Source organism: Diaporthe batatas (genome assembly GCF_019321695.1).
Source record: "Diaporthe batatas strain CRI 302-4 chromosome Unknown Contig00009, whole genome shotgun sequence".
Lineage (NCBI taxonomy): Eukaryota > Fungi > Ascomycota > Sordariomycetes > Diaporthales > Diaporthaceae > Diaporthe > Diaporthe batatas.
The window spans coordinates 983193-1000958 of NW_025408556.1; the positions used below are offsets into that span (position 1 = coordinate 983193).

Sequence of the window (17766 nt, forward strand, 5' to 3'; positions counted from 1 at the left end):
GCCGGGCCTCGGGCGAGTCGGACCTGCCGTTGTGTGGGCTACTTGTAAGAGCCGACTGAACGACGGTGGCAGGGCCCTTATCATTATTATTAGACGACGGTGATATTACATGGTGAAGATGTCTCTCTCAGGTCCAGGGCCCTGACCTGATCTGACCTGACCTGATACGATTTACATGTGATACCCTCAACTGAAGCCACCGTGAGCCAAGAGACGAGCCACGAGCCACCACCATGAGTAATAAATCCCAGAGAGAAAAGCAGAAGCAGCCCTGGTGGCTAGGGTGAGTCGACGTGATGAAACAATGAACCGAGTTTGGGGCTGGGGATTTAATCTAATCTGATCCGCATCATCAGCGGCGCCGCTGCGTCAATGGCAGTATGCTTCAGTGAGTTTAGAACAATCAACACGATGGCTCAGAGCTGACGATGCCCTCTCCCCCCCACCCAGCACACCCACTAGACCAGACAAAATAGTAAGCACAAGCACAACACGCCACTCCCACCTGTCCTGGCCTACAACAACTAATAGAGGAACACCAAAGCCGCATGCAAGTAATGCACACGCGAGCCCCCATGCTCAAGACCCTATCCACCTTTGCAGCAAGAGACGGTAACAAGCCCTCCTCATCCTCACCTTCACCCTCACCCTCACCCTCACCCCCAGCTCCAACAAATCACAAACTAACACCCCCACCAAGGCATCCCCTCCCTCTGGACAGGCCTCTCAGCCTCCATCCTCCGCCAATCAACCTACAGCACCGCCCGCTTCGGCCTCTACGCCATCCTGACCCAGCACCTGAGGTCAACATCCGCATCCCCCAGCGGCCAGCTCTCCTCCGCAACCATCGGCGCCGCGGCCCTGGCCGGCGCCGCGGCCGGGGTCATCGGGAACCCGGCCGAGGTCATCCTGGTGCGCATGTGCGCCGACGGCGCGAGGCCCCCCGGCGAGCGGCGCCCACCAAACTACTACCCGGACGCCGCGAGGGGCCTGTGGCGGATCGCGCGCGACGAGGGGCCCGCCACCTTCGCGAGGGGCCTGGGCCCGACGGTCGTGCGGAGCGTGCTGATGAATGTCGGGCAGATTGCGCCGTAGGTCGTGCCGTGCCGTGCCGCGCCGCGCCGTGCCGTGCTTCTCCTCTCCCTGTCCCTCTCTCTCTCCCCCGGTGGGTGGCTATCTGCGATCGTTGTTCCGGAGCGGAAAAAGACAAGAAGGCCATGGTGCCGGGGAAAGGAAGGTTGAGGCTGGAGACAGACGAGTCATTGATGTCCGGGCTGACGCACCTCCCCTCCCCAGGTACACGGCCGCCAAGCGCGCCCTCCTCGCAGGCACCTCGCTGCAAGACGACGTCAAGACGCACATGCTGTCCAGCCTCGTCGCCGGCACCGTGGCGACCACCATCTGCGCCCCCGCCGACGTGCTCAAGAGCCGCGTCCAGGCGGCGAGCAGGTCCGGCGCCGGCTCCTCGGTGAGCTGTCCCCCGTTCCCCAGTCCCTTCTCCCCCTCCTTGCCATTTCCATATCCTTCCCCAGCTCCCCCCTTGCGTCCATAATAAACAACACAAAAAGACCAAGCACGGCAAGGCTGACAAGACAAAAAAAGACCCTCCTCCAGATAACAACCCAAGGCCTGCGCACCGAGGGCCCCCTCTTCCTGATGAAAGGCTGGACGCCCGCCTGGTTGCGCCTGACGTGAGTAACTATTCACTAGTATCAGAACCTTCCAACGACCGCTTCCTTCCTCTTGATTTGATGTGTTGTCCCCACTTGGTTCTTGGGGGGGGGGGGCGTCATAGTAACGACAGAGACTGACTAACCACGTGCGTCCCTCCTCCGCAACAGCCCACACACCATCCTGACCTTCGTCTTCATGGAGAAGCTGCAGGACCTGGTCAACTGGAGGGCCGTCGGGGCCCCGCCCGTCGAGATCAAGGTCTGAGCTGGGCCGGTTCTTCTCATCAGCGAGTTGTTTTGTTTTGGGTGCACATGTGCGACTCCCACGCCCGTCTGCACATATTCCCCGTGTGGCGTTCTGGTTCATATAGACCCTGTCTGTCTGTTTGCAAGGTGGCGCGCAGTGTAGTGGGAGGAAACCTTCGCCCACTTGTTGGAATCCATTGGCTTGGTCTGGTCGGTCCAAGATCAAATGCATTATGTGAGAATATAATACACCACCGTGCTGTATGCATGCAAGTCTCATCTGGATGCCTATAGCTGGAGAACATGTAAATGATCCAAAAAATTGAATCCAAGGCGCGCATCTCAGGCACCAACCAACTAACCACAATTTTATACAGTCCCACTCTATAGCCCATAGTCTGGAAGGTTGTTCCAGTTCAACATGTAGTCGAAGTTGGTCGCATCCTCCCAGCTGAACCCGGACCCCGTGCCGTTTGCGCCGACCCCGCCCATGCCGCTGGCGAACCCGCCCGGGTCGAACTCGCCCCCTGTCCTGTTGAGCGCCTCCACGATCTGGTCGTCGCTCATGGCCGAGAACTGGAACAGGTCTGACGGGTGCGCCGACCAGCCCGGCGTGTCATAAGCCGAGGTCAGCCCTGCCGAAGGCGGCTGTGGGATGGCGAATCCGCCCTGGGTCAGGTTGGGTGCCGACCCCGTCCGCGCGTTGGACTGATGCGGATAGCCCACGCTGCCTGCTGCGTGGCGAGCAGATTCGGGATAGGCTGCGGCGGGCCGTGGTGTACCGTGTCCGTGACGCGACGGACCCGCAGTCTCTGCAGCGCTGGCCTCTTTCTTGACCAGGAGCCTCAGGTACCTCCCATAGAGCCGGCCCATCCCCTGCCTGTGCTTTGTGATGTTCCCAATCTTCTCCATCACGTCGGCCGTCTCCTCGATCAGCGTCCTCACGCTTGGCGCCAGGACGCTGTTGCTGTTCCCCCCCGACATCTGAGTGCTCAGCTTCAGGGCGAAACAAGCCGCGAACGAGACCATTATGGCTGTGTTGTTGGGCATCGAGAATAGCTGAACCTCACCCTGCACCGCAGCACGCATCACGTTCAATGCTGCCGAGAGGCCGGCCGTCCTGAAGAAGTGGCGCACCTCGAGTGGCGCGGTGGGGTGGTTAATGACACTACTATAAATGGAAAGACGGGTGTGCGTTACGAGCACCTCCACGTAAGGAGGCAGCCGGTGTTCTGACAAGTCAGCAAAGGATCAAGTCACAGTGTGATGAGATGGACTCACGGGGTCCTGTGCCTCCCAGGGTCATGCCCCACTCCAGGTGCCACTGCTCAAAGAATTTGTCGACGGTGCTCTGTATCCTTCAAGAGAGTCAGTTGAAGGCTTCAGAACACACAATATGGACACTCACGATTGGGCGATGGCGGATCCGTCCGTCAGTCCACTTTTGGCGCTATCGCATAAAGATCTGATCGCGGCGAATACATCATCTAGGTCCCTCCGTAAGACGGCCATGGATACCAAGTGCCCGTCCATGGGGTCTGCTATGTCCGATATGTGCCATCGATCGCACTTCCTGATCAGCGGTGTCATCGGGAGCGTGGAGGATCGGCCCCTTGCCAGACACATCCCTCGTTCGAGAACAAAGAGTGCAATCCAGCACCGTTCTCTCCGTCGTACAAGCCTCCGCCCAAGTTCCGAGTTTGGGTCGACGCTCTTGAACCCGCCTAACCTCAGGGCTAGTTCCGGGTCCATACAGTCCTGCCGCGCCAGGTCTCCAGAACTCCCGTTCTTGAACGCCTCCATCGGCATTGACACCTTGGCCATCTGCAGATCGATGGCGATAGTCGTTGCCAAGGAAACGTACCAGCATGTCTCATCATCGGTGCTGTGTACGCCTGGGCCCATCCAAGGGACGTTGATCATGAAAGCAAGAACAATCTCTGTTGACCTGTGCCGTTTTTCGATGACCTTGTTGGTGAGCCACCTGCAGTGATTAGACAGCCGCTTGGATAGGGCGCCAGCGGATTCAATAAACAATGATGCGGCGGCCATGATTGATGTAAAAAGGAACGAGGAACGAGTCCGCACCCAAGGCACGGTGTAGATGACAGGGTCTAAGCCCCAGCGTGTATGTGAAAGGTTCCTGTGAAAGCTGAAGCGACAAATGTCAGCAGGGGTTACTCCTACGCATCCATGCAGGGAAGTCATGTCTTACAACTCAAAGAGCCTCTCGGCCTCATCTTCCGTCACCAGACCCAATTCGATTGGGTCATAGCCTTCCCCCCGGTCGACATTGAAGTGGACTGTCCCGAAGAAGCTCTCGACGTATCTCATCTCGGGGTCATTCTCCTCGACAACGACGCTTGCCGGGGCCTGGGAGGCCGCCGTCCCGGGCGACTGGCTGTGACTGGACACTGGAGAGAGGTGCAGGTTGGAGGCCCTGGCCAACAGCTGCAGGGGATTCTCGGCATCGTCGACGGCAAGACGCTCCTCGGGCTTCACGGGGTGATGAGAACGAGAGTGAGAATGAGAAAAGGTAGAGGTACGGCGGCGGTGAGAGGCCTTGCGCGGCCTGGGGCTTTCCTCGTCCTCGGACGATGAGTCCTGAAGCTCACTAGAGGCTGCGGTGCTGAGGCGGGGGCGCTTGTTGTTGTCGGGAGGACCGTTCAGGTGAGCACCCTGGCCAGCGGCTATCATGGACTTTAGCTCGCTGATGGCCTTGCCGGCGTCGGCGCCTTGCACGCCGGGCCCGGCCCTCCGGATGGCCTCCTCGACCTGGTAGAGGGCCTTCTCCAGGCCCTTGCGCTTGCTGAGGTACTTGTCAGTATCATCCAGGCTGGTGTGTAAATTGATCAGAGGGTGTGTGCCCTGGCATGGCTTACTTCTTGACGCCTTTCCTCCTCCCGACGTTGAAGGTCGGGCGGACACATTCGGAGCCGGTCTGTGCGCAGCGCCGGCAGCGGGCCGGGTCGACGCCTTTCTCGCAGCGGACCTTGCTCCTGCGACAGGACAGGCAGGCGGCTATCTTGGAAGCGCGCTGCTCGTTGAGCGGAGAGCCACTCTGGGGCCCGTTGGACTGGCCATTCTGAGAGTGGAGGCTCGGCGAGAGGGCCGTGACGAGGGAGAGGTCCGGGGTCTGGGCGGAGGTGTTACCGTTGGCGGTGGTGTTGGCGTTGGCGGTGGCGGTGGTGGAATTTATGGGAGGCGAGTGCTGCTCCGGCTTGACAGTGACGGAGTCGGCTGAGGCCTTGGGGCGATCCATTGGACGCGGGAGTGGATCTGGTGCGTCCGATAACGAGAGTCCGGGGCGAAGAAGTGAGGGCCGAGGTGAGGCAGAGGCAATGGATAAGTGATGGGGGGAAGACGAATCGAGAAAAGTTTCAGGGATGTACACGAGGTCTGGCCAGGGCAGGGCAGGCAGGACAGGCGGAGGCAGGCAACAAGCAGGTTCGCCTGGCTTGTTGCTTGGACACTCTGTCCTGGCTGGTCATGGAGTCTATACCCTGTGTGTGGCTGTCTGACTGACGGGTGAGCAGAGAGCAGCGACTGGACCACGAGGCTGTGCAGGCTGTGGAGGCGAACTCGAGTCGAGCCTCGAGGGCACAAAACCCCGGGAGAGACGGGGCAGACTGTCTGTCCCTCGGCCCTTGCACGTGTGGCAGACGAGTGACGGACGCGTCTAATCCTGTCTGCCGGGTCTATCAGCAGAGCAGGGCAGTCGTCAATTGAGCTGGGCCATGCCAGGTCGAGGCTTGGGCCTTGGGCCTTGGGCCTTGACAACGACAACTGACGAGTGGAGTCGAGTCGAATCGAATCAAAATCGAGTCAAGCCTCAGGCCGCACGCAGTCGGACCGAGCTTAATCGGAAGCTTTGCCGGAGGGTGGAGGGTGGCTTGTTATTTTTGGAGTGGTGTGTGACAAGAGCCACGGGCGACGGCGACGGCAACGGCGACTGGGTCGAGACTCGAGAGTCGGTCGGTCGCTCGGCTTGGGAGGTCGGCCTGAGATCTGGTTTCCAACGAAGGACGGGTGGGTGGAGAAGGTGGGTGGGCCTTGCGGCTGCGCACGTAAGCAGGCAGGTATAGATTGTCCAAATCGCATTCGCAACACAGAGAAAACCGGGGCATTAACACTGCCTGACTGCTCGGCAATGTAGCTGCGTCCAACTGCGATCCAACCGGGGAAAGAAGGATGGGACGGATGGGCCACGGCAAAAGAGGGCCTGACCGTTTCAAAGTACCTGGGTACCCGGGTACTTGTCCTCATCAGTCCATAATAAACCTTGTTGAAAATCTCGTCCGGATTGGAAAGGGGAAGGAAGGGCTGGCTGGTTGCTTGGCTCGGCAGGTGGGGTAAGGGCCACAAGCAGACAAGGCGGGGGTGGGGCACGAGGGAGGCAGGGAGGTGCCGCCCGCAACACTGCATCCGCCTCTTCTCCAGCAGGCCTTGAATTGAGTGAGGTTCATTCATTCATATAAATCCGGGCCAGGGGAACCGGGCTAGCAGATCGCTCGTGCTCGGATGGAGCCACCACTCCCGACGGCTATCCTGGCCATGTTCCCAACCAACGCCTGCTGTCAACCTTAGCGAACCAGACAATCACGACCTCGCTGACCGGCCTCGGAGAATTGGATCTCGAATTGGCACTATCCCCAGTCTATCGATCAGTTGCAGCCTGTACAATTCCCAAACACAGCTTTGGACTGCATTGCACAAAAACCCGATATCTACTAGTACGTATCTAAGTAGTATCCCATCACTGCAAGCTTTAATAAAACCAAAGTCAAAGTCTGTCGACTCGAGGTTGCATTGCATCCCCCGGATTCGTTACCCGCTGTTCAATCTCTTACCCGTCCTGATCGGACGATAACGTCTCCACCTGGGCGACTGGGCATGCTTCCTCAACCGTCATTTACACTAAAAGTCCCAGCCTTGACGCGCTTCTGTTTCAGCTCATCTCACCATCTCTTCGCTGCCCAGGCAGCGCTACATCGCGTCCCATTTCCAAACCGCGAAGGGGCAACTGGGGCCTTGGCCAATCACTCGCATATTCCAGCCTCGGCTTGTCCCGACCGTTGCCCGCGGCCCGCCCGTAACCAGACTTGCAGCCCAGGTGCTGGTCCGCCGTGAGATGGCCCGACTTCGGGGATCCCGATTGCTACCTGGATAGCAGCTCGGTGCCTCTTCTTGGCCTAAAGTATCGGCCGGATTTGACCCCAGTCCGAGGTACGGAGTAATGCCACAAGACTCTGGTAGGGTTCCAAGGTTCTTCTTCGGCACCAACTCGGCAGCGCTCTGACTTGGTCCGAGTTGCAAACAGTCCGATAACTTTGTGTGACCAGGACGAAGATGGCCTATGTCAGGTATCAAAGTCGAAAATGGAGTGCAAGTGCACGCTGTCCCTTTGGATCCCCACGAAGCCCCTGAGCCACAGCCTTGTTGTTGCGAAGACAAACGATTCGCAATGATTAGTGCCTGTGCAATGGGCACTCCAAGGTGACTGACTGATGTTGTGTTGTGTGAGAACCCTGTAAACCTTGGGAGCCAGGCTTGAGCAGACCAGCGTCAGCGATAGGAAGCCAATTCAATATGCTTAAATTCTGTTCAAACTGTAGCTGCCCAGGTGGTTCCGAAAATAGATGATGCCCCTCTACATTATCCGCCATACTTGGTCATTGTTTGTGACCCTGTACGTCCCAAACATGGCCTGGTCGACTCCAGTTATGTCGAGCCCTTCACCACCGTATGCCGAGTAGTGGAGGACTTCATACTCGGCACTCATCGGGCCAGACTTCCGCCAACATTTCGTGACCTTCACCATGGCTTGATATCGGCATGAGATGGTCCCGCTGTCCTCGAGGGTGACATTCGAAACCAGGGCACCCATGCACTCCATCAATTCAATACCATCATTATCTACACCAAAATTCGGGGCATCTATTATGATGGCCAAGGCGGTGGTCGTTAGTGCCTCGTCGTTCTTCCTGTAGTACGCATCCTCGGAGCAATACTGTCGCCTCTCCCCTTCCAAGGGTAAATGCCATTCGTCATGTGACTCTATCAGACACCAGTCTTCTTCCCCGCGGATTATGGTAAGGTCATAATCAAGGTCACGGTCGAGTGGGAGCTGCCGGTACAATGCCTCGAACGGTTCCAACTTGTGATGGTTGGGGACGATACTAGCCCAGTCGCCGTGTAGAAGTATGCCTTGGTGGGACAGGACTAGGCCGCCACTCTTGTGATCAAGGTGAGCGATGTCTTCCAAGCTGTTGAAGGGCCATATGCCCAAGTCGCTATTTAAGGCGGCCGGAGCCCAGCGGAAGCCTGTCTCTGTGATCCTGGGGCCGGAGGAGAAGAGGAGACGCAACGGCAGCTCCGGCATCATCTCGAGAAATAGCATCATCTTCCCGGCCCAAGTCGGTTGATCGCATAGCTCTTCGATGTGGTTCATGCCCATCAGCACGGCGATAGATATGATCTCATCCCCAGCATGGCTTGTGCGACGTGACTGGGTGTAGGACATGGCGGTGATCAGCTTCTGAGCCGCATCCATCCTGTCAATACTGCGCATCTGCCTAAGGTCATTATACAGCAGCGCCGGTATCGTATCAAAGCGACCTAGCCCCTTCATCTTCTTGAGCCGGAGCCTATCCCCGCACGCGGCATAATCGAACATGGTGTCAGCAAGCTTGAAAACGAGTCGTTTTGCCAGGATGCCCTCCGACAGAGTCCAGACTCGCGTCGTCCACCCCGATGAAACAATCCGAAATAGGGCCTCTTCATCTGTTGCCGACTCGGAGTTGTAAGACCAGGCTTGCAGTTCGGCATCAAGCACCAGGACAGTATCTGCGCACTCGTATGACGAGGCCATCCGGGCGCATGCGAGGCGACGGGCGGCCCTTTCGTGTGGTACGCATATCGTGTCAAGCCAGAAATGTGGCGACCACGCATCATCTGGCTTTTCGTTGCCACTCTCCCGGATGGTTTCCATGCTCCTGACTTCTGCTAGGAGGGCCTCAAGTCGGTCGTACTGGCAAGCTAAAATCGTGTTCCCGGTTTCGTCTCCCAGTCCGTCGCTCCAGACATGCGAGATGGCAATGTACTTGAGCCCATCTTGAAAAGGCACAGCCTCCATGCGTCTGTGCCGTGGTCCCTCCCGATTTGAGCCGAGCCAGAAACGGACAACTGGGAATGAATTGGTCCCCAGGAGAATCTTCTCGGCGGTGCCCCTGGGAAGCCCGATCCCACCACAGATACCTTGGTTGTGGTATTCATCGGCGTGCTTGGGCACGAAGGTACCCGCCTGTATCTGGTTTGCCACACATACACTATCAAGGCACCGCGCGTGTGCTGCGGAAACACTTGCATCCTTCTGTATCATACTGGCCATCATCAACCCCTCGAGACCCAGACTCTGCGACATATTTCGTATCTTGTTGGGACACCAACCGCGCCGGACAAGATGCCCCCGCAGCTCGCTGCCGGCTGGGTAAACCGAAAAGTAACCAGTTCCCAGAGGATCTGGCATGGGGGTATAGTTGAAAGTGCCGACCACCAACCTCCCCAGCTCAAACACTGCCGAGCGCAAGACGGACTGCACCAGGTTGATCGAGACGCAGATGCGGAACAAAGCAGCTCCCAGGGGTCCTGCGTCCTTCTTGCCGAACCTGGTGAGTCTGTCGGTGTGCTTGGCCACCGAGTCGAGAACACCGGTGAGCTCACGAAACTCCAGGGCGAAACCAGCGCGCGAATCGGGGATCTCCATGTGGCGCTGGAACTTCCCGTCATACCATTCTTGTACAAATGGAATGAGCAGGGTTGTGTTTAACACTTTCTCCCCTGCAGAGTTGACCTTGATGAATCCCGACAGATCATTCCGCCCCAGGCAAACCGCCAGCACACCAAAGTACAGCCATGACTGAAGGAATGCGGCAAATTCATTGAATGGCCCGCCTTTGAGGAACTCATCAAGGTCTGTATTTGTCTCTGTAAGAAGTAGCATTGACCACTGGCAACCGTATAAGGGAGAACCATAACGGCGCCAGACGTCCAAATGCTTCACGTCGTGCTCCCAAGCTGCTGGATCGTAATATGGAAACTCTAGCGGGGGGTTGCTGTGTTTTGAACGGAGAATGTGATCCATGGCAGCTTGTATTCAATCCCGAGAAAGAAATCACAAGATATAGAATGATGCATGCGATTCATATGAACTGAAAAGTTTGTGCACTGTTGGCTGTATATACGTGGAGATTTGTTACCTTTCCAACTCTGGAGCATCTGTTATCTTGAAGAAGGCAGCATGTGTGCGTATCACCTGAGCAGGCAGCTCCATGGTTTCATGTGTTGGCAGCCTGGTTTTGCAAGTCCCATTCCTCCCACCAGCAGCTGAAACCCCTTCTGCAGGCCACTTGGGCAGGCCACACATAGCCCATGCCATCAATTGATTTCGGCCAAGCGCTTACCTTGATTGCGAGCTAAAGCCACACTGCCTAGGTTCCCGTAACAATTTAGGCACTCTGCCGGGCTGACTGCGTTTACTCGCATTTAAGCAGGTCTTGGGTCACTTGCCGGGGTAAGCTGAGCGAAATGTTTCCAGACATCAACTTTTCTGGCCGGTCAACTATCCATCAAAATGACTCTCTCTTTGCCCGTGCTACCTACATGGGCTGAGCAGCTCGCCAGCATCTTACCGCTCTCAGCATTAATTGACTTCATCGATACTCCCCGCCTACTTCATATATTCGAACTCACTGGTGCTATTCCAGCCTGGTGTTTTCCCATCACGCCCCCCGGAAGCCGGATTCTACTCTCCGGGCGGAAAATCGAGGATTCTTGCTACCTGGACGACTCCAAAGGTGGCCAAGCGCCGGTCTGTCTCGATGGACGTTATGGAGACTCGTACCCGATGATGAGTCCCGAGACTATCCGTCTACTTCTAAGGTCAATTCCTAGCGTCGCAATCGCCAATCACCACGAGAATATGAAACGCAGCGACAACAGGCTGCAGAGGCTAGAGATTGTCCGAGTCGACCGCTCGACGAGGACAAGCACAATCAAGCAACAGGGCACCTACGTAGCGACCTCAATAGCTGGCTGGGTGATCCTCATCTCCCTCCTTGCCCTTTGCATCGCCACGGGCCTCTATCTTTCTTCATCATTCCTCATCGTGGTCACCCTGACTGGTATTGCAATCCACATAGCCCACAGCTGCGAACCGCGAAAGCTCGGGAAGCCAGTTGGTAGTAATTTCAAGCGGCTCGTCATAGCCGCTCGGCACATGAACGAAACAGAGTGGCAGGTCTTCTTCGGAGAGAGCACCGTCATCAACTCACTCCTGAACTGGCCTCTGCGCGCGAAGCGAAGATACAATTTCGCCCCCGAGGCCATCACCAAGAACCTTCTACGGCTTCTCTTTCTTTCGCAGTGGGGCTTGGCGGTGGGCGCGGCTACTCTCCAAGGTTGGGACGCTTTTGTCATTACCTTCTGGATCATGGTGTGTATTGTGGTCAACTCCTTTGTCTTTGCTTCAGATGCTAGAGTGGGTCACTGGGCCGAGATGCACGCTTTAAGCGACGGCTCAGCCAATGCCGCCGGGATCAGGATGGAGCGATTCGTCGCAGAACTGAGCTCTAGAAGGGCTTTGCTAAACACTATTATGGCGCTGAACCCGGACACTATCATAGAAGGTAGCGCCCCGACGGAAGGAGGGCAGAACCCACTTGTACTCAATGAAGAGGCGTTGAGGTGGATGGATCAAATCCTAAAGGTGTCTGCAGACCGGGCCAGATGGCAAGAAGCGTCACTTTCTGCGATGCTGGAAGAGTCCTCAGCTATCAACAGGACTTCAAGATCTGTTGATGGTCCGAAACCTGGTGAGGGCTGGCAAACAGGATACGAAGCCGAATATTGGGCGCGGTTCATACCAGAAGGCATCCAGATGGCAAAGAAGATACGCAAAGAAGCGCAGCTCTAGACTACCTAGGGTACACTTGCCTGTTTGTATTGCAGCCAGAGAGTGTCCAGATAGCCGTACTTGTGCCACATAATTTCAAGCAGCCAGCCGCCAGTGTTCAGCCCTACTTAGGTACCCACCCAGGTAGCAGATCTTGGCTCCCGAGGTCCCCCCTCCCCCATGGTGCACCGCACGGCGAATATGGCCGAATGCGATAAGAGTATACGCGATTTCTGACGGAGGGGACTTGTGCAACGACGCCAGGACTCCTAGTTTGAGACTGCGAAGCTGTTCTATCGTTCTTTTGGGACACGTCTTCGCCATTTGACAGTTGGCGACGTGTGGTCGGAGCAGGGGTAGTCAAGGGCGGGAAACCTTGGAAGCATGCACACGTTGTTACACCGGGGTTCTCCCGGTGAACAGTCCGTGACGTCTTGGGGTGCTATCGCATGAGTGCGGTACTTGTACTGGATCAACCAGTCACTTGTTCGGCTAATATACCCGCGAGGGTCCGATAATCGATTCAAGATGTCAAAGGGGAATCGAGCGAGGATTGATGAGGTGAGACGGGCAAGTTCTCCCCCGGTTACTCAAGTGTATTTGTACAGACAGGACAAATGTGGTTCAAGTCAGCAACGCCAGACCCGAGTGGGTAGCGATATGGGACAGTATGACGAGGTGTGGAGATTGTGGCACACGTCAAGCGGTAGCTCCCGTCGACGCCAACTTGACGCAATGCCTCTGCTGCTTTTGTGCACCCATCCTCTTCCAAGGTTATAATAAGGGTCTTCCAAAAACTTTGGGGAACGGGGCGCAAAAGTGGAGGAGATGCGGCCCGCCGCCCGTGAATATTGCGGTTCGAAGTCCGAGAAGAAGCAAGCCTTTGTCCTTTCCGAGCCCACTCGGACGGGTCATTCCCAACGGCGTATCGCCCCATTGGTAACAAACAGGCCCTCTTGCATGTCGATCCTGCGGTACCACCAACGACGGCGGTACCTAGGGAGGTGATAGAGCCTTGGAAGTCACGTGCATCTCTAGCTGCACGGCCTAAGCACATCAGCTCCAGCTATCTACTTAAGGAACAGACAATGACAGGTCCGGCCTGGCCTCACCCGGCGGTCCTCCTCGCACACATGCATCACTGACGTGCTCCCAATGGCACCCGGCCGCCAAAGATGAGTCGGTGCATAAAGATCCACTCGGTTCCCTTCCGCGACCACGCCAACAATGTCTCCGTCATGGTCTTCTGGGCGCCCTCAGACCAGCCCCTGCCGCCCCTGTTCAGCTTCGCAATCTACGTCACGTGCGCCGACATCGCCTCGCCGGACCTGTTCGACGCCGCCGACCTCCTCCGCGCCCTGAGCGAGTCCAGCTACGCCCCCGAGACCACCGCCTACCGCCTGGACGTCTACTTCGCGCCCTGGGCCACCGTGGAGCACTGCAAGAAGCACTACGACGCCGAGAAGGCCTCCAGGGGCCTCTACACCGACCAGGCCGAGGCCCTCCGGAACCCCATAGGCTGGAGGGGCAGCAGTGCCGGCAGCGAGCCCGCAGGCACCACCGCGAGGCAGCGCCTCCCGGGGCTGGTGCCGTCCTACCTGCGCCCGCCGACGGTGTGCCACCACGACGTGCTCTTCATCTGTGACGAGCCCGAGTGGCCCGAGGGCGACGACCTGATCTTCGTGCAGTTCCGGCCCGCCAGCACCCCGGAGGAAATCGAGCTGGGTGGCGACCAGCAGCTGGACGAGACGCTCGAGATCGTCGCGCAGACCGCGACCCTCAGGCTCCCTGTGTGCCCGGACCCGGAGGAGTACGACGGCTCCGGGACGGTGCAAGGCAAGATGTATGACATGGTTCTGCTCAAGGATGAACAGTTAAGCGAACCTTATAAGGAGGCGCTTGCACGAGGTTGGAGATCGTGGTGAGATGGGTTCGGAGGGGTTTGTTTCTCTTTGTGCAAAGGCGAGCACGTAATGTCATTGGAAAGTCTGAACAGCTTAGTATGATACCGCGGTGCGGAGATAGTTGAGCACCTAATTGAGTCAATACATAATACACCACTTACATGGATATCGACACTGCCTGGGATAAGCATGTGTTCTGTTGAGCCAAGTGCAACGACCGAGAGCTTCTGTAAATGACCCTGAGCACCCGGTTAATTCAAAATCAGCTGTACCATACATATGTAGTGTTGCATAAGTGAGTGGGGCCATTACAACCTCGAAGTGACACTAGACAATGCATCCGTCAAGACATGGCTCTCGGAGGGCTTAGCAGGACGCTCTACTAGTAATTTAGGTGTACACCCGAAGTGTTGTCTAAAGCTAGCTCACTATGAACTTCACGTCATACATGTGCGAGTCCAAGGCCACTCAGTGAGGATGACTGCATACTAGTATTTTCCAAGTCTTGATCGATAGGGGTTAGACCGACTACCTCAACATCATTTTAGATATTATCAGCCAGTGGTTCCTGCTGCACGTGCCTCAAGGCAGAAGAAGTGACCGATCAGTCTGCTTCAATTTCCCCGGTGTGATACAGGGTTGTCGAGTCGTGGATCTCATTGCGACCGTCCCGACGACAGACTTCACGCAGGGCCCTCATCATCAAAGAACACCTCGTCAAGGAGACTATACAAGACCAGCTGCCCGGCCCACTGCTCCTCGACGGTAGGCCTGATCAGCTCGGGCGGCAGCACGAACCCAAACTCCCCGGTGTCAGGCAGCTCGATCGTCCACGAGAACTCCGCCCCGCCCACGGCATACACATGGTCGCGCGAGTTCCCCACCGACCGGTACAGGATCGCGCCGCCGGGCCCAAACGTGAACGTGGTGCGGCGCGGCGGCGCCGCGTCGGAGCCGGAGCCGGCGTGGTCGCGGATCGCCTCGCTCATCAGCGACCCCGTCCGGCTCCACTTGCCCAGCTGGGGCGCGTACAGCGTCTCGTTGTACCCGAACGGGAACAGGAAGTACTGCCCGTAGCTGTGCCAGTCGATGTACAGCCGTATCCCCGCCGTGTCGCGGAGCTCGCGGACCAGGGCGTCGAGGCCCTTGTTCTCGGGCGAGTCGGACGGTGCCTCGCCGCTGTAGGTCTGCCCGCACGGGTCTGGGGACGCGCCGCCGCTGGTCGGGTTCCAGGCGAACTCCCAGTTCCTGTTGATGTCGCGGCCGACGCAGGTTGAGTTTGCGGGGCCGGGCTGGCGGTTCTTGCGCCACAGGCGGTTGGTTGTTTGGCTGTATACGAAGCCTTCTGGGTGTGAGCTGGATATTGAATCGGGTTCAAATTTCATTCTGCTTACCGTCAGGATTCACTATGGGGATGATATAGAAGTCAAAGTTGTCCAGAACAGCTCTGGTCTCACTATCACCCGCTTTGTAGCCGTTGATGAGCTGTAGCGTGAGGTATTCAACGGTCTAGATAGACCATGTCCTGTCAGCCAAGTATTTCCAGGGAATAAATGAGAGACTCCCACCATAGTTGTGATCCATTCACGAGCGTGCACAGTCCCGTGGTACAGCACTGCACGCTTTCCCGGGCCTGCGTCACCCCATAGGTGGATACCAAAGAGATCCCGGCCCTCGTAAGAAGTGCCGGAGGATATCAGCTCAGAGTTATCCGGGAAAAGCGCCTGGAGGTCTTCAAAGTACCGTATGTGGTCCTCATATGCGTGGTACGTGTCGAACCATGCAAGATCGTCGGCCTGGCGCTTCCAAGTGCTTTGCGGAGCCGACTCCGCGAGGATAGACCTCCCAAGATCGGCATGCAGGACGGTACTCCTCAGCTGGAGGGATTCGAACGCGGCGAGCTTCTCGGGTGGGACAACGACATCGAAGTGGCTGCCCACCGTCTCCTCATTCCACGGCTCCAACGAAATACTGGCGAGCCTCTTCAGAAACTCACTAGGCCGACCCTCGGTCCTAACACGGAGCACCTGATGACCATCATATTGTCCCTCGCCGGCCTGTGCCAGGCCCAGTGTGATGAAGCCGAAGCTCGAGAATGTCCACAAAATCCTTGATAAATGCATCGTGATAGGGGGTCTTGGGTGTGTTGAGCCCGTGCTACGAGAAGGGTTCACCGTGAGCACCAACAACACAGCAACGACGGTTTAAGTCCGGGTTGCAGGCCGACCTGAGTCAATCATAACTGGTTCACCCAACTTCTTAAGAGAGCGTCCCGCCATCTTCCCTGCAATTTTCCAATTAGCCGTGTCCAAACGTTCATGATTGATAACATGAGGGGAACCTCTTGTAGCCGTCAGCGCACACATGTACCTGCCGCATCGGTTCTCGTGAAATCTTGGCTTTTCTTGTCCCGCAACTGCAATGCTCCTCTCGCCACCCACTAGGTGATGGCGCCATGCTTCCAGCAAAAGACTCCCCCGAGGCAGCATAATTATCATGTATGGATGAGATGAGGACTCGAATGCAAGCAGAAATACTAGTGAGAGTACGTGTAAATTTTTTCTAGAACTAGCTGGCGCCGAGAATGTGTCTGTACCTCGAGTAACGAAATCATCCTACTCGACCACCTTTCGTGCTCCAAGATCATAACGATCACCATTGCGCAGGTAGTAAAAGATAGAACTAGAGTCAGGCAGATTCTTAAGGTCACTGCCCTCCCTGGACCAGAACCCCCCATCGTAGACAGCAACATAGCTCGCCCCAATGACCTCCGCGTCATCCCCAGAGACAACCAGCGCCGTGTTCTCGTCGATGCCGAACCCGAGCAGCTCAGGCCGGGCCCGCAGGATGTCAAACATGTCGAACACGCGGTTCCGCACCAGCACGTGCTGGTCGACGGCCGTGTCCCTGAGGTAGCCGAAGCCGACCTGGTGGTCCCCGGCCATGACCTGGTTGTTGGCCGTGTCGCCCCGCGCGAGGAAGCTCCCCTGGATGCTCGCGCCGGCGCTGGACCCGCCGATGACCCCGCCGCGGCCCAGGACGCCGCGGAACGCCGCCTCGGCCCTGGTCCCCGCGTACGCGTCGACGAGGCGCCACTGCCGCCCGCCGCCGAACCACACGCCCGTCGCGTCGAGGAGGGGCGCCACGAATTCCTCCGTGTCCGCGACGGCGGGGTCGTAGGTGTGCAGCACCGTCACGGTCCCGGCGCCGAGCCGCCGGAACGAGGCCGCGCCCGCCGCGTCCTGGTCGTATGATTCTGCGCCGTCCGCCGTGGGGACCACCACGATGGAGGATGCCGGCCCACTGCCGCCTGCTAGGTCGATGACGCGCTGGTAAATGTTGTCACTGAGGGAGCCGCCGCCGACGACGACGAGAGAGCCGGTCTCGGGCCCGACTGTTGTTGAGTTCTGCGCGTGGGCCGTCATGGCGAGCAGGCCCGTCGCTGCGGTGGTGAAGCGGATGATTTCGGAGCTGATCTTCATCTTGTCCGGCGGGTGAATTTCGATCTTGCGGGGATATCAGCCCGGCAGAACCGGCGGCAGCTTGACCATTTTAAAATTTGCAATCCCTCCAGGGCTGTCTGGCCCAGATATCACCATAGTATTTGAATGATCGCGCAATGCCCAGTTCGTGCCACAGCAGGTGATCGACATTAGATTTCCCGTTTCCGGCAGGTGTTGCTAAGAAGCCCGCCTAGCTTCTTGGCCGCGGTAGATGCAGCGCGGATACATCGTCGCGCATCGGGGAGGTTTATTAGCGGCATAAATGATGATGCCTTGATGTCTTCCATCATTTCAAGCCAATAATGTGACAGCAACTCGCAGTTCGAAGATAATAGAAAAAGAAAGATGAAAAACAATTCCACGCCACTAGTTAAAGGCGGCGAGGCTGATATTTGTGGAAGCAAGATATTCCGAAGGCAGAAGACCCAAATTGATCCGGATGAAGTTTTGCCGATATCCAGACCATTCAGGAAAGTCGAAATTGGTGA

The 17766-nt window shown here is 57.3% G+C and overlaps 7 protein-coding genes across 7 annotated transcripts; 3 read left to right on the forward strand and 4 right to left on the reverse strand.

Annotated features, from left to right (window-relative positions):
- Positions 1-233: 233 nt before the first annotated feature.
- KVR01_007801 (uncharacterized protein) lies at positions 234-1938 on the forward strand (the record flags this gene model as incomplete). Its single annotated transcript, XM_044790915.1, has 8 exons — positions 234-283; positions 357-388; positions 451-475; positions 545-612; positions 701-1091; positions 1297-1468; positions 1603-1691; positions 1842-1938. The coding sequence occupies 8 exons, from the start codon at positions 234-236 to the stop codon at positions 1936-1938; spliced, it is 924 nt and encodes a 307-aa protein (XP_044642779.1).
- Positions 1723-6334, reverse strand: KVR01_007823 (uncharacterized protein). The gene is made up of 5 exons (XM_044793471.1): positions 4802-6334; positions 4135-4728; positions 3328-4071; positions 3201-3277; positions 1723-3151 (listed from the first exon to the last, which is right to left on the reverse strand). The coding sequence occupies exons 1-5, from the start codon at positions 5179-5181 to the stop codon at positions 2304-2306; spliced, it is 2643 nt and encodes an 880-aa protein (XP_044642801.1). The 5' UTR covers positions 5182-6334; the 3' UTR covers positions 1723-2303.
- Positions 6335-7569: 1235 nt separating this feature from the next.
- On the reverse strand, positions 7570-10062 carry KVR01_008170 (uncharacterized protein; the record flags this gene model as incomplete). The annotated part of the gene is made up of 2 exons (XM_044792235.1): positions 7570-9893; positions 9951-10062. 2 exons carry the CDS (start codon positions 10060-10062, stop codon positions 7570-7572), a joined length of 2436 nt encoding a protein of 811 aa, XP_044643148.1.
- A 765-nt stretch (positions 10063-10827) lies between these two features.
- Positions 10828-11892, forward strand: KVR01_008168 (uncharacterized protein; the record flags this gene model as incomplete). The annotated part of the gene is given in 2 exon segments (XM_044787997.1): positions 10828-10859; positions 10872-11892. The coding sequence occupies 2 exon segments, from the start codon at positions 10828-10830 to the stop codon at positions 11890-11892; spliced, it is 1053 nt and encodes a 350-aa protein (XP_044643146.1).
- An 809-nt stretch (positions 11893-12701) lies between these two features.
- KVR01_008275 (uncharacterized protein) lies at positions 12702-13941 on the forward strand. Its single transcript, XM_044786067.1, has one exon. It carries the CDS (start codon positions 13047-13049, stop codon positions 13794-13796), a length of 750 nt encoding a protein of 249 aa, XP_044643253.1. The 5' UTR covers positions 12702-13046; the 3' UTR covers positions 13797-13941.
- Positions 13942-14458: 517 nt separating this feature from the next.
- Positions 14459-15898, reverse strand: KVR01_008328 (uncharacterized protein; the record flags this gene model as incomplete). The annotated part of the gene is made up of 3 exons (XM_044784416.1): positions 14459-15117; positions 15170-15284; positions 15344-15898. 3 exons carry the CDS (start codon positions 15896-15898, stop codon positions 14459-14461), a joined length of 1329 nt encoding a protein of 442 aa, XP_044643306.1.
- A 492-nt stretch (positions 15899-16390) lies between these two features.
- Positions 16391-17257, reverse strand: KVR01_007749 (uncharacterized protein; the record flags this gene model as incomplete). The annotated part of the gene is made up of 1 exon (XM_044788902.1): positions 16391-17257. One exon carries the CDS (start codon positions 17255-17257, stop codon positions 16391-16393), a length of 867 nt encoding a protein of 288 aa, XP_044642727.1.
- Between the last annotated feature and the right edge of the window lie 509 nt (positions 17258-17766).

Bases quoted from the DNA above. Each gene is read 5' to 3' on its own strand.
- KVR01_007823 (XM_044793471.1), bottom strand. From the start codon at position 5,181: ATGGATCGCCCCAAGGCCTCAGCCGACTCCGTCACTGTCAAGCCGGAG. The intron at 3,278-3,327 runs GTGAGTGTCCAT...ACTCTCTTGAAG, and splicing joins GGATCCGCCATCGCCCAATC to GATACAGAGCACCGTCGACA. The intron at 3,152-3,200 runs GTGAGTCCATCT...CTGACTTGTCAG, and splicing joins CCTGGGAGGCACAGGACCCC to AACACCGGCTGCCTCCTTAC.
- KVR01_008275 (XM_044786067.1), top strand. From the start codon at position 13,047: ATGAGTCGGTGCATAAAGATCCACTCGGTTCCCTTCCGCGACCACGCC.